At 39.0% G+C, this 27984-nt stretch overlaps 2 protein-coding genes across 2 annotated transcripts; one reads left to right on the plus strand and one right to left on the minus strand.

Annotated features, from left to right (window-relative positions):
- The first annotated feature begins 13447 nt into the window (after window positions 1-13447).
- On the plus strand, window positions 13448-17709 carry LOC149838496 (uncharacterized). Its single transcript, XM_090007708.1, has 6 exons — window positions 13448-13978; window positions 15017-15053; window positions 15542-15778; window positions 15888-15935; window positions 16820-17265; window positions 17436-17709. The coding sequence occupies exons 1-6, from the start codon at window positions 13677-13679 to the stop codon at window positions 17524-17526; spliced, it is 1161 nt and encodes a 386-aa protein (XP_089863834.1). The 5' UTR covers window positions 13448-13676; the 3' UTR covers window positions 17527-17709.
- A 6526-nt stretch (window positions 17710-24235) lies between these two features.
- Window positions 24236-26953, minus strand: LOC149838497 (metallothionein-like protein 2). The gene is made up of 3 exons (XM_090006630.1): window positions 26828-26953; window positions 24734-24814; window positions 24236-24592 (listed from the first exon to the last, which is right to left on the minus strand). Exons 1-3 carry the CDS (start codon window positions 26881-26883, stop codon window positions 24502-24504), a joined length of 228 nt encoding a protein of 75 aa, XP_089862756.1. The 5' UTR covers window positions 26884-26953; the 3' UTR covers window positions 24236-24501.
- Between the last annotated feature and the right edge of the window lie 1031 nt (window positions 26954-27984).

Here is a 27984-nt window from a genome sequence, read left to right on the forward strand (position 1 = left end):
TATCCAAGTGAGTTCACATGTTGCCAGTGCCATGGATCGATATTCTGTTTCTACAGATGATCTGGATACTGTTGTTTGTTTCTTGGTTTTCCAAGTGACTGGATTGTTCCCAATCATAGTGCAACACCCACTTGTTCATCTGCGGGTCATGGGGCATGAGGCCCAATCTGAATCGCAATACCCATTGAGATGAATTAAGCCCTTTGATGACAATATTACTAGATCCATAACCGGTTGTTCCTTTCAAATATCTTAAAAGGCTGTTCATGGCCTCTCTATGTGGAATTCGAGGTGTGCTCATAAACTGACTGAGTATATGGATGGTGTGGACAATGTCTGGTCTTGTTATAGTCAAGTATATAACCTTTCCAATAGTTTTTCTGTACTGTCTTGGGTCTTTAAGGATATCTTTTGTTTCATTATCCAATTTCAAGTGTTGCTCCGTAGGGGTATCACACAGTTTGACTCCTGTATACCCCGCTTCATGAAGGATATTAAGAAGATATCCTTTTTGAGACATAAATATACCATTATTGGATCGTGCAATCTCAATGTCGAGTATGTATCTGAGCTTACCCAAATCCTTTAATCTGAACTTCTCATTCATGAGGTACTTGAGATTGTTAATTGCCATCAAGTCATCTCCTGCTAAAATAATATAATCTACATAGACGACAACAAATGTACGCCCCTTGGTGGTGATCTTGAAGAATAAAAAGTAATCTGCTTTAGATTGAGAAAAAACCCATGCTTTTGAGGAAAGTTGTCAACTTGTGAAACCAATTGCGAGATGATTGTTTTAATCCATAGATGGACTTATTTAATCGACATACCAACTCTTTCTCTCCTTGTCGTGTGAATCCAAGAGACAATCACATATAAACTTCATCTTCTAAGTCATCATGTAAAAAGGCGTTGTTGACATCAACTTGAAAAAGATCTCACTTTTGGATAGTTGCAACTAAGAGCAAACATCGAATAGTGGAGACTTTGGCGACTGGAGCAAATGTTTCATTATAGTCTACTCCTTCGGTTTGAGTATAGCCCTTGGCCACAAGGTGGGCTTTGTATCGCTCGACTGTCCCATCTGAATGATATTTAATCTTGTACACTCATCGGCAACCAATGAGAACCTTTCGTGAAGGAAGCTTGGTGATAGTCCAAGTGTGGTTGGCTTATAGTGCATCAATTTTAGCTTTCATGGCATCACATCATTTAGAGTCTTGCATGGCTTGGACAAAAGAAGAAGGTTCACTTTATTCAAGTAAGGTGGTCATGAATCATTTGTAATTGGTGGTGAAATTGGTATCGTTATAATATATGACGTAATTGGATAGCGAGTACCTTTAGCTTTGCTTGAACCATCACTTGTCAACAAATGATTGAAACCAGACATGACTGAAAAGCATTTGTAGTCCTTAAGATGACTCAGCATTTGCTTGGGTCTACTGGATCTACGAAGTTCAACCAGTTGGTCGATTGGATTTGATGGTAAAGAATCACTATTGGGGCATGGATTATGCTCAGAAATAGTTTGAAGATTATGAGATGGATAAAAAACAGGAGGACTATTTTCTGGGAGCTGGTTAAGAGTGGAAGAAGGTTGGTCTTCTTGGTCTTGGTTTTGTACTGGGTTTGAAAAAAAATCATGATTACCTAAGACTTGATCACTGAATGGTAAGGAAAGGACAATCCTCTCGTCTTCATCGGTGACATTTTCATTTTTATACGGAAAATAATTTTCACAAAAATAAACATCCCTACTTGAAAACAAAACTTTATTTTCAAGATCATATACTCGATATGCAGACTGTCCATATGGATATCCAAGAAAAATGTACATCATTGCCCGCATGTCAAATTTATGAGTTTTATGAATATTATGCGCATAACACAAGCAGCCAAAAATAGGTTATTGTGGCGACACTTTCTCCCCAAAACTTTATAGGCAATTTTGCTTGAAAAACTAATGCTCAGGCCATATTGAAAAGGTCCTGATGCTTGCGCTCAACTACACCATCTTGTTGCGGTGTAGATACGCAACTATGTTGACGATCAATGCCCTTTTCGTGTAAAAATTTTTGCATTTCATGAGGAAAAAAATCGGTGCCATTGTCACTTCTAATAATTTTAATCCTAGTTTGAAATTGATTTTCTATGAGTGCGATAAAGTTTTTAATCATGCCAAAAACCTCAAATTTATGTCTCATGAGGTAAACCCAAGTAAATCGAGAAAAATCATCTACGATGGTTAAAAAATAATGTGCACCGGTTAATGAAGATGTTTGATAACCTCCCCATATATCGCAGTGAATCAAATCAAAAGGTGCATGAGTAGAAATATTGCTATTGGAAAAAGAAAGTCTAGAATGTTTAGCAACAACACAAATATCACAGTCATCAACATACTTATTAGAATCAATAAAGTTTGAACGAGATAAAGTCAGAAGCTTGGAATTTGAGGCATGTCCAAGTCGTAGATGCCATAAAATCGACTTGGTGGAAGTTAAGTTTGTAATCGCCTTTTCGTTTATACAGAACATATAGCCCATTTTTCAAGCTACCCATTCCAATCACAGTTGTCGAGTGACGGTCCTGCATTTCACAAAGATTTTTGTTAAACATTATATAACATTTTGAATCACTGCAAAGTTTAGAGATTGAAATGAGACCGAAGGCAAAATCGGGTACATATAGGACATTTTTCAAGATAATAGTGGAGGATATGTGGACATCTCCAATGTGGGATACTTTGGCACTAGTGCCATTAGGTAGGCTGATTGGTGGGTGATTTATGGACACGGGTTTATGTATGTTTGAAAGGGTGTTAGTGATGTGGTGTGTGGCACCAGTATCTAGGATCCAAGGTTAATTAAAAGATATGCATGAAATAGAAGTGGGAAGTTTACCTGAGAGGTTTACTTTGTGGATCATTGATACCTTGCTTAGAGTTGTCCATAAACTCAATAAAATTTTGAAACAATTGAGTATTGAATTGGTCAATGGTGGAGGACTCTGCAACATTAGCCTTTGGCTTGGTTGATGCACTAGAAGAACCAAACCTATTAGGAAAGCCAATGATAAAATAGCATTTAGCATTCACCTGTCCCATCTTTCCACAATGCTCACATTTGACCCAAGGCCTTCCCTTGTCTTTTGTTTGATAATTTTTATTATCTTCATGGGTCTGGACAACAAGAGCAGATACCTTTTTTTCAATTTAGACCAGGTTCACATCTCTCTGTCTTTCTTCTCGAATAAGAAGAGAATAGGTCTTGGCGACAGTAGAAAGGGGTTCCATCAATAAGATCCAACTCCGGATTGCAGCATAACTATCGTTGAGACCCATTAAAAACTGAATGAGTTGATCTTGCTGTTGAAGATTCATAATAGTTTTCACTGAACCACGAGCAGTTAGGAACAATAATATATAATGCTAGTTCATACCACAATCCCTTTAGTTTAGTATAATATACTACAATTGAAGATTGAAGTTATTTGCAATTTATAATTTGGTATTGTACTTGATACACACGAGGCCCATTGGACTGAGAGAACCTAGCATAAAGTTCACTCCACACTTCTGCAGCAGTTTGACCATAAATAACGTTAGCTGATAGATCCTTGTGAATGGAATTAAGAATCCAGGATTGGACAAGATTATTGCATCTCTCCCATGTGGTCCTCAAGGAACTCGTATCTTCAAGTATGGAAATTGAGCCATCCACGAACCCGAGTTTGTTTTTGGCAGAGAGTGCCATAGTCATGACCTTTCGCCACATCATGTAATTATCTCCCGTCAAAACTTGTGAAACAAGAATCGTACTTGGTCCATCTGAATGATGAATATAATAAGGATTTGCAGGGTTGGATTCATCGGTGGAGGTGGGTTGCTTCTGTGCTTGAGTGCTTCCCTCTACCATCTTCAGGATTATGGATGCTTTGATACCATGTTAAAATGTAGTAAAAAAGAAGAGCAATGCTAGAGAGAAGAGCACAGAAAATTGTATCTTCTATCGACATATCAATCTGTAAATATACAGTTATAATGTACATGGAAAGGATAACAAGAAACTGTAACAATCCTGAATTTAAGGAGAAATTGTAGGATCTTGATATACACGAAATCATAACCTCCAGCATGTTGCCTTATCCTTAATATAAACTGTCGATTATAGTCAAGGCATCAATTCGTATCTTTAACACTATGTAATGAGCTCCACGAAATGTTCAAAAGCTATTTACATAGTTGTCTTGACAGTTTCTGCAATTTTTGTGCCGACAAGCCTTTTCAACATCGAGCTAGCAAGAAAATGAAAGTGGTGAAAGTATGTTGTTGAACTTCATATTATTGTTACTTTCTGAAGAAAATAAAAGTGGTTAAGGCGTTTGTCATGTACATTGTTCTATGGCATTGTGGTTCTTTTGCTTCAATTTGCCTTAATCTTTGAATTGCTTCATATTCATGGCTGCATGTGTGTCAGTGGGTTTGCGTTTATGCAAGATAGGCTTCTTTAATATATCTTAATCATAGTTAGGATGTAAAAAATGGATATAGTCATTCCCTCTATTGACTTCAATCAACAAGAAACAATTGTTATCTAGCTGTTATATAGTCCTATTATCATATTTGATTTTCAATTCCTCTAACATGAGTTATTAGTTAGGAGGAAATTTTTTTCATGCACAAACAAAAAAGCCAAAAATTTTCTCTTTGGCTTTTAGCTCATTTTTCTCATGCTACACAAACAAGCAAAAAACATTTCCTTTGAAAAACTTCTCAAAGAAAATTTTTTCTTTTCCTATGATTTTTTTTTTGCTTCCAAACATGACTAAGTAACGAAAAAAAATGAAAAACTGAAACTTTGGTTGGAGTTTGCCTGTTTGATACGAGACACACACCCGCCCAAGGGCATACTGCTCCCTGTCTAGGCGTTGTACCATGTTTGTAAGGCACCGTGATGTGTCCAGGACAAGATAAAGTATGTTTTGTGCAATGCTTTATAAAGCGTTTATGAAGGATGCGCCAGTTGCACTCCATGGTTAGGGATGGCAATGGACCGAGGTGGAGGTGGGGGACAAGGTCTCCTCCCCTGTCCCTTATCAAAATTCTGCCCTCCATCCCTGCCTTGATCCCAGCACGGGTTTTGATTTTAACCTCTATCCCTGTTTCATGTCCTTCATCCCCGATCCAAAAGGGGTGATGTGAGGTGGGGTCCCGTTTCTTCCTGGTCTACGACCATTTCTAAAGATATTTTAGTTGTTTTATTAACGGGAATTGGTGACAAGGTGGGGTGGGCCGGCCAAAAAAGTGTAAGTCCATCCCTGCACGAGTTTTGATTTTAACCTTCATCCTCGCCTTCATCCCCAATCCAAACGGAGCGAGGCAGCGTTTTTCCTTGATCCACTGTCATCGCTATTCTGGCAAGTCAGGGGCAAATACGCTCTGATACAGCTGAATTGTTGGTCAGACGATTCAGGGCCGATACCGATACTGACAACAATGGTTTGGAGTTTGGACATCCCGCTGAGATGTGTCGCATTAACTGTGTATCCGTGAATCTAAGTTGGTCTTGCAGCATGAAAACACTACATGTACTCTCCCTTCCCCACTAGGACAGTTTCCAAATGGGTTTAGCTTTGTGACGACGGACATGCACCCCAGTTACTGAACTCTTGACCTCCTTTAACTTGGGCTACAACCATGTTATGGTATCAGTGCGAATCCCCCTGAATATGCCGATTGCGAAAATCAATACACTACAGGCAGGGGCGTAGCTAGGATTCATGCGAGGGGGGGGGCAAACAGGGGTGTAGAAAAAAAAATTGTGTGATAGTCGGGGGTTGGGGGCAGCGCCCCCGTTTTTTTTTTTTTTTAGATAAAATAAAAAATGGCTACAATTATTAATAAAAATCTATTTCATATGGACAAATCAAACTATTTGCTGCAGTCAGGGCTGAGCTAAAAAATGGATAAAAATCTATTTCATATGGAATCAGGGCTGGGCTAAAAAATGGATAAATATCTATTTCATATGGAATCAGGGCTGGGCTAGGACTGGGCTTTTAAAAAAAAAAAAATTAACTGTTTCGGGAGGCAGGCCCAGTCCTGCCCTGCCACCCCCTAGCTACGCCTTTGACTACAGGTTATGAATCGTCCCTTGTGCTTCATTTCCCTGCCAACCCTAACGCACAACACAACCCCCTTCTTCCGGCTCCTTCACCTCTTCCACCGCTTTGCGCAACTATGCCCGTCACCGGCATTTCCACCACCTGAACCACTGTCTGTGCCGGCGAGGCTTTACCCCACCGGCGGCGAGGTACCGCAGGTGAGCAGAGGCTAAATCCAGCTGGAGAGAAAGTCTCTCTCTCTCTCTCTCTCTTGGCCTAGCTCTTCCGACTCTTGCCGACGGCCATGGAAGCTGACTCTCCGGCGGCAAGGTACCACCAGTGAGCAGAGGAAGCTAGATGCAGCCTCCTCTCTCTCTCTCTCTCTTTCACTGCCAAGCTTCTGCTTAAGCAGACGCCCATTGGATTTGAACCTACACCGCCCACCAAACGGTCTAGACCCATCCCACTACGCCAAACCCTTGGGTCTCGTTAATATTAAGCAATTAGCGTTATAAGCTGCAGAATTCTTTAGTTCAGATTGTGGTGTGTTTTAGACGCATCTCCTTATCAGGAAGACTGAAAAGCTGAGAAATTGTGTTATGATCCCCTATCACCCTATGTAATTTCTTACCTTATCCCACTTTTTTTATTATATAATTGCGCCCAAACGATGGTACTAGACAGATGGCATTCCGTAACTATCCTAATTTTACATTTTTCTGTACCTCATTATCTTAGAAATTTTTATTGATAAGTATACATTTTCTTTTTTCAATAAAGCAAAGAGTCTATTCATTGTTAACTACTTTCCCATTCTTCTTGCCATCATCAAGTGATACTGATTTAGGTTATGTAAACCTAATTTGGATCATAGGGAGCTTTGAATCCTACCAGAGCTACTGGGCAGGTCCACGATCCATTCTATTGTGTCACCTTAGGTTAGAGTTCCATCTAGTGACAGGCATACACCTGGTTTAAATTTTTTGAAGTTGGTTCTTGCAATATTTTCAGAAATGATGTTCCTCTTCAAAACATTTTTTGAGAGGTGCAATCCACAGTGACAAATGTTTAAAATAGGAAAGTAACGCCCTGCTTTTTTTTTTCTCCTGAGAATTTGACTTTTTTATTTTTTTTCCTTGAAGTTGGACACCCAAAGTATTGGCAATAAATTTATGTAAAAATAAGAAATATTTTTTTTACAAATAAAATAAGAAGAAATGATTTTTGCTCATATTTAACAGTTTTATTGGTTGGTAAGAACATCATAATTTTTCATGTTTTATTTGTCACTATGATTCAAGGTTTTTCCAATCAACCTTAATGGAAAATTAAATTAACCCAATCATGTTATCTAATTTCATGAAAAAAAATTTGTAGGATTGATTGTAAGCGGGTCACAAGGAGTGATGCAAATTGAAAACACTTGATTTGTGAAGAAAACTAAGTTACGCTACTCTTACACGGATGTAACTACGAAAAGAGGAACAACAATAAACTAGTGCATTAAAGAAAATAAAATAATTGCATTCAATATTTTCAAATCAAACTCCTCTTCTAGAAGCCCCATAACAAGTATTTATAGCAAAAACATGAAACCCTACCTTACATTGGATCTTGGATAAGATTCAAATATCCAAATGAACAGAAAAAGAATTCAAATCTAAAATACAACTTTGGATTCCATTTAATTGATTCTTAGTGGATCCATAGAATCCAATCACCCTTTGTTCCTCTTGGACTTTCTCTTCTTGCATTTTGCTGGAGTTGGATCTGGCTACGGATCCACAACTGCATCCTCCTCCCCGAGTAACAAAGAATTCATCTTCGGCAAATCACGGGTGGTGACATCCACATCTCCAAACGTGGGCTCACACAAAAGGATTGCACCATCAAAATAAATGGTCTTGCCATCCTGCTTCGATTCTTGACCCTCGTCTACAATATCTGAATTTGTTTTATCATTCTCTTCATGTTCAGCCAATTGAAGTTGCTTGCAGACCAAAAGGCATTGGGATGCTAGGTATCACAACAAAAACACCTTCGTCCGCTCTCAAGTACCCGTGCAAGCAACCTGGTGTTATGTGCATGCCCTAAATCCTTGCAACGTGTTGGCTGCATGAAGAACATAACTTCAACTGGCATATTTCATCATTGTATCCTTTGTTTCGACCATAATTTTTGGCATACTCTCTTCCTCAATGCCTGAAGCAAATAAAAAACACTCGATTCATGAAGAAAACTATGTTACGCTATTCCTCCGAAGATCTAGCTACGAAAACGGAGACAATAAAAATTCAACAATAAATTAGTACATTAAAGGAATGAAAATAACTGCATTCAATATATATTCTCAAGTTAAACACCCCAAACCATAACAAGTATTTATAGTCTTATTGAATTCATTCTCATTGGATCCATCAAATCCAATCACACTTTGATCCTCTTCTTCTTCTTTCTTGCCTTTCAGTGGAGTTGGATGTGGCTATATATGAAGCCATAACTGCATCAAGGAGCCATCCAACTTATAGAAAGATTGTGCTCAACATCCACCGCCTTGAGCTGATATATATGCGGGATAAGATGAGACTCTATTATGAAGCATATTGCAATTTCTCAGCTTATCCCGTTTTTTCTCGATAAATGGGCTAAAGAAAACTTCTTACGGACTACACCGTATGTTTCTTATGGTAGACAATGTTTGAACCTTGTTTGAAACGGTGACAAAGTTCACGAAGTCTAATGGTTCTTCAATTGTTATATCTCAGTTCTGACCCAAGTTCTTGAACTCCAGTCTATCTCCATCTTACGTATTGCTAATAATATGTATTGGAGTTCATGAACTTGGTCACACTTGGTGCAACACCCAAATATGCCCTTTTAAGTCTAAACTAACCAATAATTGGCTGTTTCAAAAAAAAGAAAGAAAAACGACATAGATTTTCAAATTTACGAAAAAGTATAAGCGTTTTTACTGCGACTTCCTTTTCTTGTTTAAAAAAAAAAAAAGAAGGAAGAAAAGTAAACTACATAGATTTTCAAATTTATGAAAAAGTATAAGCGTTTTTATTGCCATTTTTTTTCATGCTTTGTAGATCCACGTTTGGAAGTGAGAAAATAGTAGGAAAAGTAAAAGTAAAAAAAAGAAAAAAGTACATTTCCAACCGTTTCAAACGGGAGAAAATTTTCCAAAATAGTTTTTTTAAAAAGTAGTATTTTTGATAGAAAAAATTCCGCCACCCTAAGGGGTGAAAGAATTTTTCATATCAAAATATTTCCGAGTTAAGGAACTCCTCGGTGAAGCTGAGCGGGATGGGATGGGATGGGACGGTGATAGAGAGGCGAAGCCTCCGCCAAGGGTTCCCAGCGGGATCCTTCCAGAGGGTGAGGCATGGGAGATTCGTCCTGCAGCGAAGACGATGAGTGAAAGACGGTCAAGGGGTTCAAGCCTTTAGAGAGAGAGAGAGAAGCATACAAGTGACGGTATGTTGTCATGTCTCCTGAGTCTGGACAGGATCCTCGCAGTGATGGCCTGCCGGTGCCTCTCCCTCAGGTTCGTCCACTCTTTCTCCTCCTTGGGCCTGCTCTTCCTCACCACCCTACTAGCACCTCCTCCTCCTCCACTCTGCACCGTTCCACCTCCACCACCAGTAGGGTGTATCTGCAATTGCTAGAAGTGGTGGTGGTGATGAACCAACTTGCTGGAGAGAGAAAGTTGCAAGTCTTTCCAACATACAGACAAGTAAAACTTTTTTTTCCTACTTTTTTCAGCTATTTTTTTCTCATGTTACACGAACAAGCAAATGTTTTTATTGAAAAAAAGATTATATCAAAACTTATCATAGGCAAAATTTCCTTTTTCTATGTGATGTTTTCTTGCTTCCAAACGTGGAGAGGGTGGTGTATGTTCTCCCCCGATGATTCACTGAATCCCACGTCTGTGTTCGGGGGATCGAATGAGCGCTATGTATTCATGCACATGGGGCTCGTATTCCCGTGTATGTTGACATAACTTTGCATCGGACTCTAGTGCTGTTGCAAAGACTTAATCACCCTTACTTGCTTTTCTTGCCCTGAAATGACGGTTTGAGGAAATGACAAAAATATCCTTCATTCAAAAGTTGTGAAACGATGGGTCGAGAAAAGGACAAAAAAGTCCTTCATCCAGAAAGTTTGATGTTAACCATTTAAAGTGGAGACGTTCCCTATTCATTAAACTCCTGTGCCATCTGCTGTAACAGTTGCTCCCATTATCAACCCAAACTTTGCCTTCGTCTCCAGTCGAGCTTTCCACCTTGTTTTTTATCCTATTGTACAACACAATGTCGCCTGCTCATGCCTGCCTTGTGTTACAAAACATTTCAGTGTCTTCTCTTCATTGTTGCTGTCGTTAGGCATCATGGAAGAAAGCAATGATGCACAAACATTGCTTCCAGTGCCATTAAGGAAGCGTGAGTAGCTTTCCATCTCATCATGCTATCGATGAAGAAGGCATATCGTCTTGTGTGTCATTAAGGCATTGTTTGGTTATTGCAGGTAGATCTTGTTCTTACGAAGGTTGGAAACTTATCGATATTTGTAAGACGCTGGGACCTATTGACAAGAATGTTTGTTTGAAGATGCTAGGAAGGGCCTCTATCCCATCAGGTATCCTACATTCACTCATCATATGCATTGTATCTCAAACCGCTGTATTAGTAACAAACTCCCATTTTTGTGAGATACATTTTTGTTAGTTAATATCGATTTGTTTGCTATTATGCTCAAGTTCTTCCTTATCGATTTGTAATTTATTGTGCGATATATGTATCGACCTTTTAGATAGTATGGTTTTGTATCGTCGAGTTGTAAGTTATTATGTTGAATTGCCGTATCGATTTTCAATATCTTACAAATCGCTATACATATCGTTTTGTAAGATATTATATGTTTTGTAATATGTATGTGTAAGATATTTGTACACAGACTTTGAAAACGTGTGGATGCAGAAACACATCGTTACACGCATGGCAGGGCGATTTTCGCATGCATATCGCTGCTCTCTCAACGACTTCTATTGAACTCGCTTTAGAACCTCGTGGATATTATGAGAGCGTTATCGTCAACACACATGTACGACATGTGTATTTTATTGGCATGGTAATCGACAAGTCGATGCTCAGTATAAGCAAACATGAAATTGCACTTGCTTTGATACTTTCATTCATTAAATCCTTGCTTTGACTTGTTTAACCCTAGTGGTATCCGTTGTTATATGCATCCTGATTAAATCGTAGTAAACCTATGCCGCTTGGTAACGCAAATTGATATATTGCTTACAAAACATTTCACTGTCTTCTCTTCATTGTTGCTGTCGTTAGGCATCGGACCAGCCTGTCCCATTTAGAGCTTAGCCCGTTGGGCTTTAAGTGCATCCCAGCTTAGAGATGGGTCGGCCGTTTGCTAACGGCTAGGCTTTGGCCTGATTGAGCAGCTCATGACCCGGCCCATTGGCTCAATGAAGCAATGTGAAGCGGGTTGGGCCAGGCCCGACGTAGCACAAACTTAACTAATTAGTTTAATTAATTAGTAAATAATAAATAATTAATAAGTTAGCATATACCAAACTAATTATCTTTCTAATTTTCATAATGCAACTAATTAGGTAAATAATAATAGTTATCAAGTTACTAAGCAATTAATTAGTTTTAAAAAAATTATATTATTAATAATTAATAAATAGCTCAGGTTTGTCAAATCAGCCTGATAGCACGCAGGCCGACCCAGGCTCACGTATATAATGGGTCGGGTTTCAACCCAATAACTAATGGGCACAGGCCTAAAATTTTGACCCAAACCCGTCCCATAGCAGGCCGGGTCGTCCTGGCACATCGGGCTGGCCCCTATGTGGCAGTGATGGTTCATGTGGCAAAGCTGCTCCACTTTGGTTATTTTTGGATTAGTGCAAGAAATTGCATGTGAGATGGAAGACCTATTCTGGTTGGCTCAGCCTGTCATACCTATTGTCATCATCCAAAAGGCCTAAAACTCCAAGGACCCTTGGTCCAAGGCCTTTGTTGGGCATCGACTTACGCGAGGGGGAGATGCCTGCATGAATGAACTTTGACTGTCCATCTAATAGAGCAACAACCTCTCTGCGCCAACTCCCTTGGGGCTTCCCCACTTCGGTTATTTGTGCACGATAATCCATTCAAAGGACTTGAGAGGTAAAATGGATCCCTTCAATTGGATCCAACTCCATTATGACCAAGCTTGGTTCTCAAACTGGATCGGAATGCATAAAACAGATGGGACCTAGGTGAGGGATTATGGACTTGGATCTTGTTATGAAGATGGCCCAAGAGCAATAAAATACATATTTCCCTATCCTTTTACAAGGTCTAGATCTAGATTCTTGACTCCGTACAAGGTTCAATTTTTCCTTGCTCAGGATCATGGTTACTAATGCTGGCCATATCTTGTAAATATTGTGATTTTATCGCCATATTTGCAACAGTGAATGTAATCCTAAAAAGTTCATGATATTTTCAAAATTTCATCTACTTGAAAAGTATCACGACTTTAACCAGATATTCACCCGATATTAAGATTTTTTATCTCTATCCTTATATATATAATTTTATGCTTAATCGATGTGAATTTTCAAGAGATTTCCCCATAAATTAACTTTTTCAATTTACTGTGAGATCTTCGCTTGCCAAGAAAATTGTTTTTTGAATCACCAAAAAGTTCTCCATACAAGTCGGATTTTAGAGAAAGCTGAAAGGACCACCCCCTGCTTGGTTCCCTAATGAGAAAACAAAGAATCTTATCAATTCATTTTAATGATACCTGTACGGGTCTGCCTGACCCCAGCTTGACTTGAAAAAAAAAAAAACATTTTTTTCTCGAAAAAGGTGATGAAGATAGGGATGAGTGGAACCCAAACGATCATCACTTCATGCCAACATTGATCTGAGAATCCCAAAACCTACCAAACGCACGGTTTTCTATTCCTAGTGATGAGAAAACCTCGGGTTGCTTGTAAAAAAAAAAGTCGGATTCGAAAACCTCGGGTCTCAAAATCCTGGGAATCTCAAGGTCTTTACATACGAGATCCAAAGGCTCTCAAACGCAGATCCCGGAGCTTTAGATTCCCACCGCAAAAGCACGATCAAGAGAAGGGACAACAAATAATTGCTGTCGAATGCTTATCAGCGCGAACCGAATCGGAACATCCGATTCGTATCGGCCACAATGATAAACATTGCGGCTGTGACACTGACCACCATTATGTACACAGCCCTTTCCTTTTGCTGCGTTTTCTTCTTGCCTTCTTTTGTCTTCTCTTCCTTTCCTTTCTCAGAGAAGAAGGAGAAGAGGAAGAGGAGGACTATACCCTAAAGCTCCGCTTCACCGATCGCATCGCACGGGAAGTGCATTCCGGACGTCGACGGCGCCGGATCGATCGCATTTCGCCGGTTTTCAGGACGCCGTCTTTGTGGCGATGAGACAGCGATCGCCCGGATCCGCCTGATCCGGAGCTCGTCCTTCCTTCTTCTTCTTTCCTCCGTCTGGGCTAGAAGAGAATGGGCGCGGTGACGTCGTCGATGGCGGCGAAGTTCGCCTTCTTCCCGCCGAACCCTCCCTCGTACAGTTTGGTGGATGACGAGGTCTCCGACCGGATGATCCTTGCCGACGCCCCGCAGAGGGAGAACGTTGACGTCCTGAAGCTCTGCACCCGACGCGGGACCGAGATCGTGGCGATGTACGTGAGGAACCCCATGGCGAGCCTCACCGTACTCTACTCGCACGGTAACGCCGCGGATTTGGGGCAGATGTACGAGCTCTTCACCGAACTGAGCGTCCACCTCCGCGTCAATCTGATGGGGTGAGTGGACTCACTTCCTTCTCCTTTTGCTTATCGTTTTCAGATGGAGTCTCTAAGGATTCTTTTCGTGGAGATTCTAGTGTTTACGTAGTCTGGGAAATGTTTGGTTTTTATTGGAGCTCTTGAGTGTTTGGGCGTAATGGATTTGTTTGTATTTTGGAATTTTCGTTTTTTTTCTCTACAACAGAGGAATCTGGAAATCATCATCTTGTGTTCGATTCTTGAGTGTTAAGGTTTCTTTTTGTTGGAAAATTTGACTTTGGGTCCTAAATTCAGGAATGCAATGTGCTTTTCTAGTATTGCTACTGTTGCAACGGTTTACTAGCTTCATATTTCATGTTATCCGATTTTTTCTTTTTTAAATAATTTATTTAATTTTTTTAATGATCACATATCACCTTACATGTTTTCTTTTCTTTGTTCTGAAAATTTTGCGTCATTACATTTGAATTTTTCGGGTATGCTTTTGTGAATATACTATCAGTAAATAAAATAGGTGGTTTATATAGATGCTGTCAAAAATATATTTTGTTTATAGATGATTATTTCAGCTTTAAGGATGCGGCTAGTAAACTAGTAATTTGTGGGTTCCGGTATTTAAGAAATAAATTCTCGAACAAGTAGGTTGACAATGAAAGGATACAATATTGTAGCGGTCAAATGCCTTCTTTTTCAACAGTACTTATTGTTAAAAATTGAAGTGTCAATTTGTATCTCAAGGATAGTTTGCAGTAAGCAAATGCATCTGTTTAATCTCATTTTTACACATTGAGAAAACATAAGCTGACATTATTTATTTGACTTAGAGAGGTATTAGTATTAATTAAATTCACATAGTCATGTATCAAAATTTAGCACATCAATTTATACTGATCTTTTCCTTTACTCCTGTTGCATCAATTTGCAGCTAGTTTCTATCTTCTTTATGTCTAATAAAATCTGTTTTCTCTTTTTTCAAATTTGTGATATTTATGCTTTTTCTTTTTCGATAAACGCAATAGAGATGCGTATGTAACATAAAAGCCTTGTATGTTGCAGGTATGACTATTCTGGTTATGGACAGTCATCTGGGAAGGTATGCATGTTGCATGCTTGCATGTGTTCCACATATTTTTCTTGCCCCTATAAATTTAAAAATTCTGTGGTTTACAACATCATTTGCCACTACTAAAGGTATTTAAGCAATTAGATTAAGAGTAAAGCACACCTTAACTAATTGTACTTTTAAATGCAACACATCTTTTAGTTCTCTCTATGAAGTTGTGAAGATATTTTGTATTTGTCACAGCCAAAAACATCTGCTGAAGTTGGTGTTCACAAAAGCCTGCGGACATTAAGAAAGCCAATACCCACTGAACAAATCCCTTCCCCCCACCCCCCCTCCACGCACACATTACACATGCCCCGACACACAGACTAACATGGACAACCCTGTGCAGATGGGACAATGCATATGACAATGACAAACACTTGCACAAGCACTAGTACACTTTTATATACATAGAAAAAGCACTATATATTGTAAAAAAGTAAATTGATTAAAAATTTGTACTTTTCTGGTAGCCAAGTGAGCAAAATACATATGCAGATATTGAGACAGCGTATAAATGCCTCCAAGAGACTTATGGAGCAAAGGAGGAAGATGTTATTTTATATGGTCAGTCAGTGGGAAGTGGTCCGACCTTGGACTTAGCAACTCGCTTGCCTCGCTTGAGAGCTGTCGTGCTGCACAGCCCGATAATGTCTGGCTTAAGAGTCATGTATCCTGTAAAGCGATCGTACTGGTTTGACATTTACAAGGTTTGAATTACTGATTTCTTTACTGAAAAACTATATTTTTGTTTACTGTCTTGCTCATGATTTTAAAGCTAAGCCACAACAATGATTATATTTTTCTTCTCTTATGCAGAACATAGACAAGATCCCATATGTTAATTGCCCTGTATTGATCATTCATGTAAGCTCTTTCAGCTGCACTTTTAGTGTTTTTGCTCTGTCAATGTTACTGGCAATCTTAGGTTTCCTTCTCTAAGTTGGTTGAGCCTATTATACTTTGCTTGCCTTTTTGTTTTCCTTTTTGTTTTCCATCCAATTTTTAGGTGCTTCTTTTGGTTAGCTTCTGTCATTATTTTGTTTGGAGTTTCAGATGTTTTTTATTGTTTTGTTTATTTCTTTGCAAACACAAGTAATTATTTACCTTTTCTTCTAGATGTAATGTGGCTGATCCTGTTAACTGTTAAATGGATAGCATTGCCAATTAGTTTGGACTCTTCCTTACAATCTCATCTTTTGGTTATTTTCTGGGAACCTTCTGATTAGAAGCATGAAATGTTCCCCTTTTTACGCATTAAGGGTTGCACTATTTTTTTAGCACATATATCACTATTATTGTCTTCATGATTCTGTGAAAGTGTCTCGAATTAGATTGTTGTTTGATGGCAAGCAAATACTCTTAGAGGAACTTCCCTTTTTATCTGTATTATTTGTTCAGATATCAGCACTGAAAGCTCTATTTATTCAGAATTGATGCTGCTGGTTCTAATACTGAAAGAATGGTTATAGCAAAAACTGCTTTGAATGGACATGAGAATTTCATTACCCTCTCTCTCTCTCTGTGCATTATAGGAATAGCATCCTTAAGGAGTCTTTTCTTTTTTACCCGAGCCTTTCTCTTTCTTTTTCCCCCTCTATAGTTTTTGAAGCAAGTCTTTGTTTGAAAGCATGGTGGTGATGTATTTTGTGTTATATTTGTGCATGACATAGAGAATGGTCGGAAGCCCCTGTTATGTTGGTTGGAGTGAACAACTTTATGATTGTTTCGTACTTTCTTCTGCATTTCAGGGGACAGCTGATGAAGTTGTCGATTGTTCTCATGGAAAGCAGTTGTGGGAACTCTGCAAGGAGAAATATGAGCCTCTATGGCTCAAGGGAGGGAACCACTGCAACTTGGAACTCTACCCTGAGTACATCAGACACCTAAAAAAATTCATTTCGGCAGTTGAAAAATCTCCAGGCCTGAAGAATGGATCAAAGCAGAACACTGACAATTCAGAACCCTCACACAATACCGACCCTCTGGTGCCTCCACGGCAAAGCAATGATCGGAGGGAGAAGTCCAGGCCCAGCACAGACAAGCCAGAAAAGTCAAGGATGAGCACTGATCGCCGGGAGAAGTCAAGACGGAGCATCGAGCGACATGAGAAGGCAAGGAGCAGCGTTGATCAAGTGGAAAAGTCGAGGAAGAGCACGGATCAACCGGCAGAGAGAGCGAGGAACAGCATTGATTGGTCGGATAGAGTTCGGACATGCTAAGAATCTCTTCTCCTGTGTTATATAATATTTATTTTTCTTTTTTCATGTTTCCCTTGTTAGGGCTGTTGTTGTTGGATTGTGAATTATAACTACATATATTAGGAATATCTGGTTAATGTTGACTATTAAAATGAAATGATTGCAGCTTCGGAGATATGGTGAGGTCGGTGGGCTTGTGCAATGCTGACTGTTTCGGGCATTCAGCTTCTCGCGTCTCGGAGGAAAAGGAAGGTTAGTGGTGTTTTCGGTCACGGTGTGTATTTATTGGTTTGGGTGTTTTACCATTATTGATTGGTTCATCATTTTGAGTCTGCTTCTATTTCATGCGGAGGAAATGCAGTTTTTTTTTTATGTACTTCTAGAAAAGTAATAATAGATCTATGTGGCCAATTTGTGTTCTTGCTTGTGCACCCCTAAACCTGCCTCATGGAGTGGTGTATGATCCGACTCTGGATATTTCTATCATCTGTTTGGAGGTAATTTAGGCCCTGTTTGGAATCTAGGAACTGGGATAGGAGTTAATGCATTTAGCAAAAAGTTGGTCAAACTACCACCTGGTGGCTGTTTGGAAACTGGTCGCTGGGATGGGAGTTAATGCATTTGGGATGGGAAGTGGCATTGTATTTACACTAAAGCATGGAATTGACAGCTACACTTCCTCATATGCCACTTCCCATCCCAGCTATAGTTTTCAAACAGTCAGTGTGACTCTGCCTCGCCGTTGTAGTGGAGTTGAGCACAAACTGCAAGTTGTGACTTGTGTTCAAGTCTACTACCAGGAAACTGATTCGCTTCGCTAGTGCCTAAGTGACCAATGGTCCATGGGTCTCTGCGGATACAGTTAAGCTTGCACTGGCTTAAGATGGTCATCAATTTACTCTAGTCAAGATCCAACGAAGCAATGTCCAAGCGCACACATATATTGATTTCTTGGCCAAGACGGATATTCAGAGCTCAAATTCCCATTCTGCCAGGCTATCGGTTGAGTGAGATAAAGGTTAACAGAAGAAGTGATAAATGGAAATAAAACTTTGCCAACAGCTTCTGGCTGCAGTTACTTCAGGGTGCCCTATTTGCCGAATTCCCATTCCTTAGGTCTTGTTTGCATGCCACAGAAAATGTGGCTTTGCTACGGAAATTGAACGAGGTTGGGTCGGGCGATATGTCAAAACACAAATCCTGTGTGTTTTGAAATCATCGCCGTTCGTTGTTCAGACAGTTCCCCAGCGGATGTTATCGATACAAAAAGAACGAAGCCCCACGGATGGTGGTGATTTCAAAGCACAAATTTCGTATCACCTGACCTGACCTGACCTGACCTGTACGAAAAAACACATGAAAAACCGAGTGTTTCTGTGGGGACCCACACTGGCCATGCAAACATTGCATCCGCATTCCTCATGGAAAGCGGATGCCAAAATCAACGAGAATGTCGCACTTTAAGCTCATGGCTTGCAAGCTATATGATCCGGACATGAACAAGTTAGTGACGAGTCAAACAGAGCTGAGTCATGAGCTTCTCGGTTCGTTTACCAGCCCTAAGAGGCGGCAAAAATATCTCATCAAGTCTTCGCAATTGTTTGCTTCTTTGCTGATGAGATGCACCTCTGGGTTGATCTCTTCCCTGACCCAACCATCATCCAATTAGAAACCAATATTGGGAAACCCTCGAAGCAAGGACCCAACTCCCACCCGGCTGTCTATTTACCATCGTGGTCAGGCTCCTGAGATTGGGTAGAACCGTTCCAAACTCCAATCCATTTGATAACAGAATCGCGCCTGAAAATTAAAACCATATATACCCATCAATTTGAATCTGTTCAGGGTTCGATTCATGGTATATAGTTCACTTTATAGCCAAATGGGTTATGGAGTTCAGGTGTATCAGGTCGACTATAAGTAGGTTCAGCAGATTTCTTTTTCTCTTTTTAGAATGATTTTTTTTTACTAAAAAGATGAAGAAAGAATATAGATCAGAAGGTGAGCAATCACCTCACAAGCTTGAAACACATTGTCAGTGTTGTTCCCAAACAGCTTAAACTTAAAGGCTAATCCAGAATATGCATCTAGCTGTGCTCGCATGACATACAATCACACAATTTACTCCGCAGGCTTGCCCCATCCGGGTCAATGTTGGATTCGGTGACCCGCATATTTACGGGCCATAGGATGGCTGACTAGCTCATGACCCGTTGATGGGTTGGGCCTAAAACCAGTCCAGGCCAAGCAGATCGGATGAAAATGGCTGCAAGCCCATGCACTGCCAGTACCCAACCCTAGTTTGTTTTCATTTTTGAACAATGAAAAACAACAAAATTCATTATTTAAATTAAAGAATAGTTTCACATCGTTTCTATTAGTACAAAGATTGCATTCCGGAATGAAAGTTAGTACACAAGCAACCGTTTTCCATTTCTCAAGTGACTTTGTGTGCGATGCAACTCTCAACCACAGATCATTGATTTTCTGACCGCCCCGAACTATGATGACCTAGGAATGAAGCAGCAAAATAAAAAATTAGTTCACGATGAACATATTTTTAGAATCGTGCATCTATAACAAAATGCCCAAATAAATTGTATGACAATTCTCTAAAATGCTAGTTTTTTTCTATAGCCAGTCATAAACATTTCCCCAACCACCTTTACCCAAAATTGAGCACACCAATAATCATTTACGAAACTAGCAGTGGCACCTGTGTGGCTAGGTCATAGAGATACTCAAATTTACTATCGTGTCGTGTATGCTTATATACACTTCTCTTAAAGGAAAACTACTCAAGAATAAGGGTGGCATTCGGGTCGGGTCGGGTCGGCGGGTTGGGTTGGTGGGTCAGAATACCTCAATACGAACATGATCTCGTTCGTACGCATCTTCTCTTTATTTCCCGAGTCTCTAGTGAGTTACAGACAGAGTTAGAAAAGATCAAATCTTTGATGATTCAATCATACATGATTGAGTTGCGAAAACTTCTGGATAGGTATCCTCCACCTGAACTGAATTCTTTCTGGTTAAAGAATCTCTTTCTAGTTGCTCTGGAACAACCTGTTTATTAAATGGGTTGAATGTGACAAACACGAACACGACCCATTTATTAAACGGGTAACCCGGCATGACACGGTTAACCCATTTAATAAACGGGTTGGGTCGACACGACACGGCGACCCGTCTATTAAACGGGTTGGCGGGTCAGAGTTAGGATTAGATAGGTTAATATATATATAAACGGATCGGCGGGTTGACGGGTTTGTGTAAACGGTTTGACCCGCCCACCTAACCCGTTTATTAAACGGGTCAAACGGGTTGGTAGGTCGGAGTTAGGGTTATATATATATATATATATATATATATGAATCGGTGGGTTGACGGGTTCGTGTAAACGGGTTGACCCGCCCGCCTAACCCGCTTATTAAACGGGTCAAACGGGTTGGGGGTTGGCATACCCCTAACACGAACACAACCCATTTAATAAACGGGTTAGGCGGGTCGACCCGTTTACGACACGAACCTGTTTAAGCCAAACCCTAACCCGGCTAAGAAGCGGGTTGGCGGGTCGGGTCAGATTTTGCCACCCCTACTCAAGAATGGCATGCCTCAACGTTCTTTTTGCCGTGTCTTTGTGACAGATGTGTATGTTTTGGAGGCTGACTTTCAACGTGTAATAGTTTCAAGCTGAAAACAGTGGATTTTGTATCATCCGTGGTTGACAAAACACTCCACTTTAAGGCTTGGAACAAGTTAGCATATTCAATGTCGGTTCGTATTTACAAATTGTTGGAAACCATGGAAATACAATAAATCTTAAAAACACATTCAGTTACTATTGACAATTCATGGTGCAATAAGTACATGAGTTAAAATAGCACAAATAGTATCCATGGTAATCTTTTTCTACCATATATTTGCATCCTTGTGACCCAAATTAGCAAAAAATTGCAAAGCAGCAAGACATTATATTCATGTACCATACAACGAAGGGCACTTGCCTTACAGTGGCCAAAGACAAATAAAAGGCAATACCAATATCTTTAAATTCCAAAAATTATGTAGTCTTTTTTTTTCGGGAGGAATAGCAAAAGTTTTATTAGCAGATAAGAACAATTAAGTACAGGTAAGAAGAGAGTGATGAACGATCATCTTGAAAAGAGGGGAGCAGTAGCAGCAAAGCAAAAAGAAAGATGAGTAAATAGTCGTGATCTAATTTCGAATATATGTCACACACATCATAAAAACAGTCCAAGAAAATTTCAAGATTAAACATGATAACTCCGTTGGTATAGTTGCACCATCATTGTTTAAGAGGCTCATCTGTGGCATTCATGACAAAGGAAATAATCACTAGCTTGAACTGGGGAAAGAACAAGAAAAGGCAAAAAAAATAGTGGGATACATGTTAACTGCAAATTAAACTAAAGTTGGGGACCTAATGTCCTAAGCTATATATGGTGATAACTGATAATCATGAGATTTTTCTTGGGTAATTTTCAAAACATCACAAGTTTTGGTAGTAATAATTAAAAAAACACGTGTTCTTCAGGATTTTAGAAGCACCTCACAATATTTCTGGTTAATTAAAAAAAAATCAGTTTTAATCTGTCCAACACGCCCTTTAAATGTCTTACATTGACATTTTTATCCTTGCAGTAAAACAAAACAGACAGTTGCTCTCCCTCTCTCTCAACCGATACCCCATCTTTCTCCCTTCTCCGTTCTCAACCACCACCTTTTCATTTCTCAATTCTTTCACCGGGGCCTAACACACCCTCAGACATACCCAGCAGCACTAATTTCCTTTCTTCTACCATTGCGGCCGCCCATCCTTACACCTATTTTTCTCTTCTTCCACTACCCATGTCAATTTCACTCTTACCCCCTATCACCACCACCCATCAACTAGAGTTTCTCTTTTTTCTACTAACGTTACTGCTATCTATCTATCTCTTTTACCTTCTATCACCACCCACTTTTCTCTTCTTCTTTTTTTTTGTTCTTCTATGAACACAAATTTGATGAACAGAAATAGACTCCATTAGTTGAGACCAGTTGCCAAACTAGGAACCGAAAGCAAAAAACGATACAAGAAGTGGAAGCGAGAAGCGAGGCATTTTAAAATTTATGGAAAGTAGAAAGCGAAGTATCAATTCGAAAGAGTAATAAGAATAAAAAATGAAGCAATATGGTAACTGAATAGGAATTGAAAAAGAAGCAAAAAAAAGCTAAAATAAAATTGATCATTCTTATATTTTATGACTTTTAAATAAAAGACTTTATTTTTGTTAAAATCTAACAATGATAGTTACCAATTTAAAGAAAGTACATGAGAAGTGAGTCAAAGTAAGAGAAAATACAAGAAAAATATGAAAAGAAATATGAGAAAAGCATATTGGAAGCATAGACCATGCGTATGGGAGGCATAGAAAAAGCATGGAGAAATTGAGATTCCCATAAAGTTCGAAGCGAGTTTCCGAAAAGTGCTCTTTCCACCTACCTAAGAAGGCTTTTAATAACTCTGGTTGAGAGAGACCTTTAGGTAAAAATGCAAATTTAAGAAGCTAAATCAGGTTGCGCTAATATAAGCCTACCCTAATCTAACAAAAAGTTTGTTGTTGAATAACAGAAAGAATATTAAGGGCATTTCTGGCAATATGAAATTTGAGGTGCGTTTTTATTATTGACTATTTATTAGGTGTTATTTTAAAATTTTCCTTTTTTTCTGAAGATACCAAACGTCCTAGGCTAGCTCATGTTTATAATTAAGCAGATCATTCATCAGAGCTAGAGGCACCCCTTGGAACGCCAATATCAACTGCCAAAACTAGAAGCCAGCCCATGCACTGGCCTGAACCATTGTGGCGTACATCACCAAACTAACAAGGTAAAATTTGATGACGAAATATATTGAATATATGATTTTGAACAAACAACATATTTTAACTGTTTTTTTTTGTTGGAATTGTTCAAGATTCTGTTTTGAAGTGTTTAGGATGCGTAGAAGACAAAATAATTCAGAAGCTTCATTTAAAAAGAAGGAAAACTAATCTTCCATGAAATTATTCTGACTAAAAATTAAATAACTGAATCCGACCCGAAATCTGATTAAAAAGGGAGATTTGGATCGTGGTTATAAAAAATAACGTTCCACGACTTATTATAATTAGCTGCAAGCTTCACATCTAATCTCTTTCTAAATAGGACCAATGTGATAAGGCTCCAATAACAACCAATGTAGCAAAGGAGAGCCTTGTATGCACTACGAAATTCATGTCCTCATTAAATATTCAGAAATAAAATAAAACATAAGAAGGGATCACTACAAGGATGAGGGTCGACGTTAACAATGCCCTGCGCAAGCTTTACTTCGAGTGTGTTTCTTAGTTGTTTTCTTATGCCCATTTGCAGAAATAAGTGATCAACATATACTGGGTAGCGGAAGAAGGTTAGAAATTTTTGGGAAATTGAAGTTTTGATCATTTTGTTTAAGACTCCTCTTTCTCTTTGGCTAGATGGGAAGAGTTATTCTTTGTATGTTGTTTTGAGAGAGAGAGAGAGAGAGAGAGAGAGAGAGATGTTGCAGACTTGCAGGTTATGTTGGAGAGCCCTTGAGGATGGACGGAAGCTACACAACTTGGTAAGATCCTTGGACGTGGGTGGGAATGTATGTAATTGGAAAAGCCTAGAAACAGGAAAACAAAGTGAGAAGGAATCTTTGAAAGGTTCATTAGTAAATTTACCCTTTTTATTTTATTTCAGGTTAGTAATAACCTAAGTTAAATAGACAGAATTTTGTTTTTGAATAACCGTGTAAAAGTTTAGGTGCATTTTTAAAAAATTCAAATTTAGGTGCCTTTTTTTATTAATGCCCAAACTTTAGGTATGTTTTTGAAAATTTCTCTATTATAATTGTACTTTAATTTCAGCATAAAGACGTGTTATCAATAATAATAATAAAAGCACAACAAACTTATTACTTCATTCAAACATTTGTGCCACCTCTATGGAAGACAGAGGGAGCACATTTATATACACATAAAGACCATCCAAAACACACTAAGCTTCAGAAAAGGCATAAGAAAGCACGCTAGGCCATAGCAATGGAGCATTATACATAGAACACCCTATGGCCAATTGTTGTCCCGACAGACACAAGACTGTGCCATTTTTATTCACACACAACACACATATCATTTCCCTGTGATTGCATGGTGGCATCATTAGCAGGTGCAAGTGTCACAGCTGCAGTTGCCGCCACACTTGCAACCTTCAGTCTCGTACCCTCCATTCATCTCAACACCTTCCAAGTGCCTGCACTCCCAATTATATCACATCAAAAAATTGACATAGTCCATGATATATGAGAAAGGAAGAAGAAGAAAGATAGGTAGCAAAAGACATGATCATTCAGTATTCCTTAAATTATTGAAATAACAGGAGAGGAAAACATACCCAACTCGAGGAGCAACTCCAACAATCATGATCTCAACAGACTTTTCTCCTGAGAAAGCGAGATCAGGAAACATGTTGCATCTGTAACCAGAAAATGTTGTACGATCAAGTTACTTAAATCTCCAACAAAACCAATCATAAATTCCATGAAAACCTGAACAAAATCATAAAAATATTGGTCGTAATTATATATTTGTGTGTCTGTATGTTTTACAGTAATGACAATACCAGTCACAAATGTCCTCGATGTATACTTTGAAAATCTCTTAATATTATCCCGAGAGCCACAAGCCGTGACAATATCCTTATATTATCATGCCCACATCTCCAATGTATTGAGATGTTTTCTTGCTATTTATATTTTAAAATTTCAAATTTGATACTTTTTATTTTTTCTAATAGTTTTTTTACTGTAAATGGGCATTGATTCTCTCTGCGTTTGCCAAAAAACAAAAATCAATTTATTGCAAGATTTTTCCTTGCCAATATATACTGAGAAAAAGTGTTCTAACTACAGAGTACCGTACAATCAAGTACAGATTAAGTAATATGACCTGATCGTAATCTGATTTTCATTTTTATTTATTACATTCATACATATACTTTAAAGAGGAGATCAAATTAGACAACAATCTTTTGTTAGGAAAGTTTTAAATTATTAATGGTTACTACCAAAAGTGTTTTGAAAAAGTTTAGTCCCATATCTAAGAGAGAAAAGTTTTTCAAGAGGTTTAAATAGAGAGTTTGTAATCTATTCTTTACTTTGGTAAGCCTTGAGTATTTAGGTGGATTGCAGATGTTGCTGTGCATCGTGCAGGCGCAAGGGCGCTTGAGGCATTTTGATGGTGCACTTTGCACGCTCGCAGCGGTGCGAGGTGCATATGAGGCGCAAATATCCGTTTTGATTTTCGGTTTTGAGACATCTGGCCGTTTGAAAGGTTTTAATAGCATTTATATTGAGTTTAAGGCGTTTTGTGACTGTTGGACGGTTTTGGAGGCCTTTGATTGACAGTCAAAGGTGGGTGACCGTTCAGGTACCTTTCGTTCAAATTTCAAACTGTCAGATTTATGACCTTTGATCTCATTTATCGCAAAACGTTTTGGCCTCTCTAAAAGATTATAAATATCTTCTATTTTCTTCTTTTGAAGAGATCAGAATTTCTGACTCTCCAGTTTTCTCCTTTCTTTCTTCTCGGTTTGGCTTGCAGAGTTCATGTGTGGGAGAGGTCATCTGTTCTTGCGAAGCAGTGACTCTCTTGAGGTTCAAGCCTAGTTGTATCCTGGGAACTCAGTCGTAACAAAACCGTTTTTCGCATCTTCGGAATTTCCAGAGTGGGGCGATTGAAGTTCTAAAGATAGTGATCTTAAGAACGTGCCTCTAGGCTTGAATTCTCTTTTCTGAAATCCAGTTTTCACCAGTTTGGAATAACATCTTTCGCATGAAAATGCTGAAAACTGGAAACCGATCTAGCATTATTATACTAAGAGACAAAATTTTCTTACAATAAGAATGATTCATAGAGCACAGAAATCTCATTCCATGAAAATCGGATGGGGAAGTGGCTGATTTGTGCTATGTTGGGTTTGACTTGGAACTCCGTGATAGCATAGATGGTACAAGCCCATCCTGGCCTTCAATGCTTTAGGGTCTACATATATGGCCATATATGTATAGAAATTTCAAGCATATTGCACTAGAAGCCATGCGACCGTGCATGTCAAGTTGGGAGGTCTGGGTTTGGAATCTTGGACGGGGGGAAGTCCGTTAGGCTTGGCAAAGCCAGCATATTGGCCCTATTCCTTGGTCATGTATAGAATTATATATATTGAACAATCGAAATTCAAAACACTGCAAGATTGCAATAAAGTTAGAATATAGATCTATGCCCAATATGGTATGGACCCAAAGTTGCACCAACAACAAAGAAGGCCAAACGTTGAGGCAGGGTTTTGTTTGTTTGGTGGCCCAATTCGGTTGCTATGGACTTTAAGTTACAGGCAGAAGGAACAAGCACTATTTTAGGCAAAGCCAAAGGCAAGAGTAAAAGCAAAGCAGGATCAACCAAAAGAGAAAGAGGGAGTTAATTAATTTACCCTCCACCGCAGCTGCAGTTGGAGCCACATCCACAATTTCCTCCGCAGCAAGACATTTTCTCTCTCTCTCTCTCTCGACTTTCCTTTTCTTCTCTTTCTTTCTCTTCCCACAAGCTCGACTTATCTCCCTGCAATCCTACGCCATTAGGTTTTCCCTTATATAGAGCGATGAGGAGGTGAAATCGTGTTTCGTCACCACAGACGTGGCAATGTGGCATGATCTACGCTTAGAAAAATCTGTATCATGTCACTGGTTAACTTGTACATTTTCAAGTGGGGAACCGGGTCTATATATGTTTAAAAAAATTAAAGTCAGAATGGCAGCAGGGATTAACAATTGGATACTTTGTATCACAAATGATGCAAACTACGTCATTTAATTTCTTCAAAAGCTGGCAGAAGGAGGAACTCGTAACCTCGTTGAAGAATTTGTGGAATGGGAAACTTGTAGCGCTTTCTTTGGGGCCCTACACCATTCAAGGCCAAGATTCGAAGTAATTAGATAATAAGTTCAAGTACTAAAACAAAAAAAAAAAATGCAACGATCAATGTCGAAGGGACATGCCATTTTGGATGTGTCCCTGGTGACACGACCAGACATGCTTTGATACGCTGATTCGGACATGGATTCGTATAAGGTACAATCATTATTTTAATATTATTTTTTTTAAAATTTTAATGATATTAGAATAAAAATACATTTTTAAATATTAAAATGTCAGAAATTAGCTGTTTAAATTACGACAAATTAAAAATATCTGAAGTCAAGTTTGGGTCTGGTTTCACATGGGTGCCAACCAAACCTGACCCGTTGACACCCTTACTGCCTTTCCTTCATTTCCATAATCATCTCCATCTTTTTGGTAACCATACCAACAAGGTCCAAAAGGTTACGTGCCGTCAATGCATTACCATATGACGGAAACTGTCATCCTTCTGATAAATGACCAATTTACCCCTCAATAGCTCCCTGTTTGTACGGGTGTCAATGGGTCTGGTTTGTGTGGGGTACCCCACAAAAACCGGAGTGCACCTGAGTGTTGTTCAAAAATTATGAGTCGTTGTGGGCAGCAACCAATGCAGTGTTATGTTTTAATAACGGCATGCTGTTCCTATAATAATGCCATGCCGTTATTCTTGATGGTGGACAACATCAC

The sequence above is a fragment of the Nuphar pumila genome, chromosome 5 (genome assembly GCF_984573655.1).
Source record: "Nuphar pumila chromosome 5, dmNupPumi1.hap1.1, whole genome shotgun sequence".
NCBI lineage: Eukaryota > Viridiplantae > Streptophyta > Magnoliopsida > Nymphaeales > Nymphaeaceae > Nuphar > Nuphar pumila.

Excerpts from the sequence above, each read along its gene's own strand:
- LOC149838496 (XM_090007708.1), top strand. The coding sequence starts at position 13,677 with ATGGGCGCGGTGACGTCGTCGATGGCGGCGAAGTTCGCCTTCTTCCCG. Across the intron at positions 13,979-15,016 it reads CTCCGCGTCAATCTGATGGG|GTATGACTATTCTGGTTATG; the intron begins GTGAGTGGACTC and ends TGTATGTTGCAG. Across the intron at positions 15,936-16,819 it reads GCCCTGTATTGATCATTCAT|GGGACAGCTGATGAAGTTGT; the intron begins GTAAGCTCTTTC and ends TCTGCATTTCAG.
- LOC149838497 (XM_090006630.1), bottom strand. The coding sequence starts at position 26,883 with ATGTCTTGCTGCGGAGGAAATTGTGGATGTGGCTCCAACTGCAGCTGC. Across the intron at positions 24,815-26,827 it reads AACTGCAGCTGCGGTGGAGG|ATGCAACATGTTTCCTGATC; the intron begins GTAAATTAATTA and ends TTCTGGTTACAG. Across the intron at positions 24,593-24,733 it reads GGAGTTGCTCCTCGAGTTGG|GCACTTGGAAGGTGTTGAGA; the intron begins GTATGTTTTCCT and ends TTGGGAGTGCAG.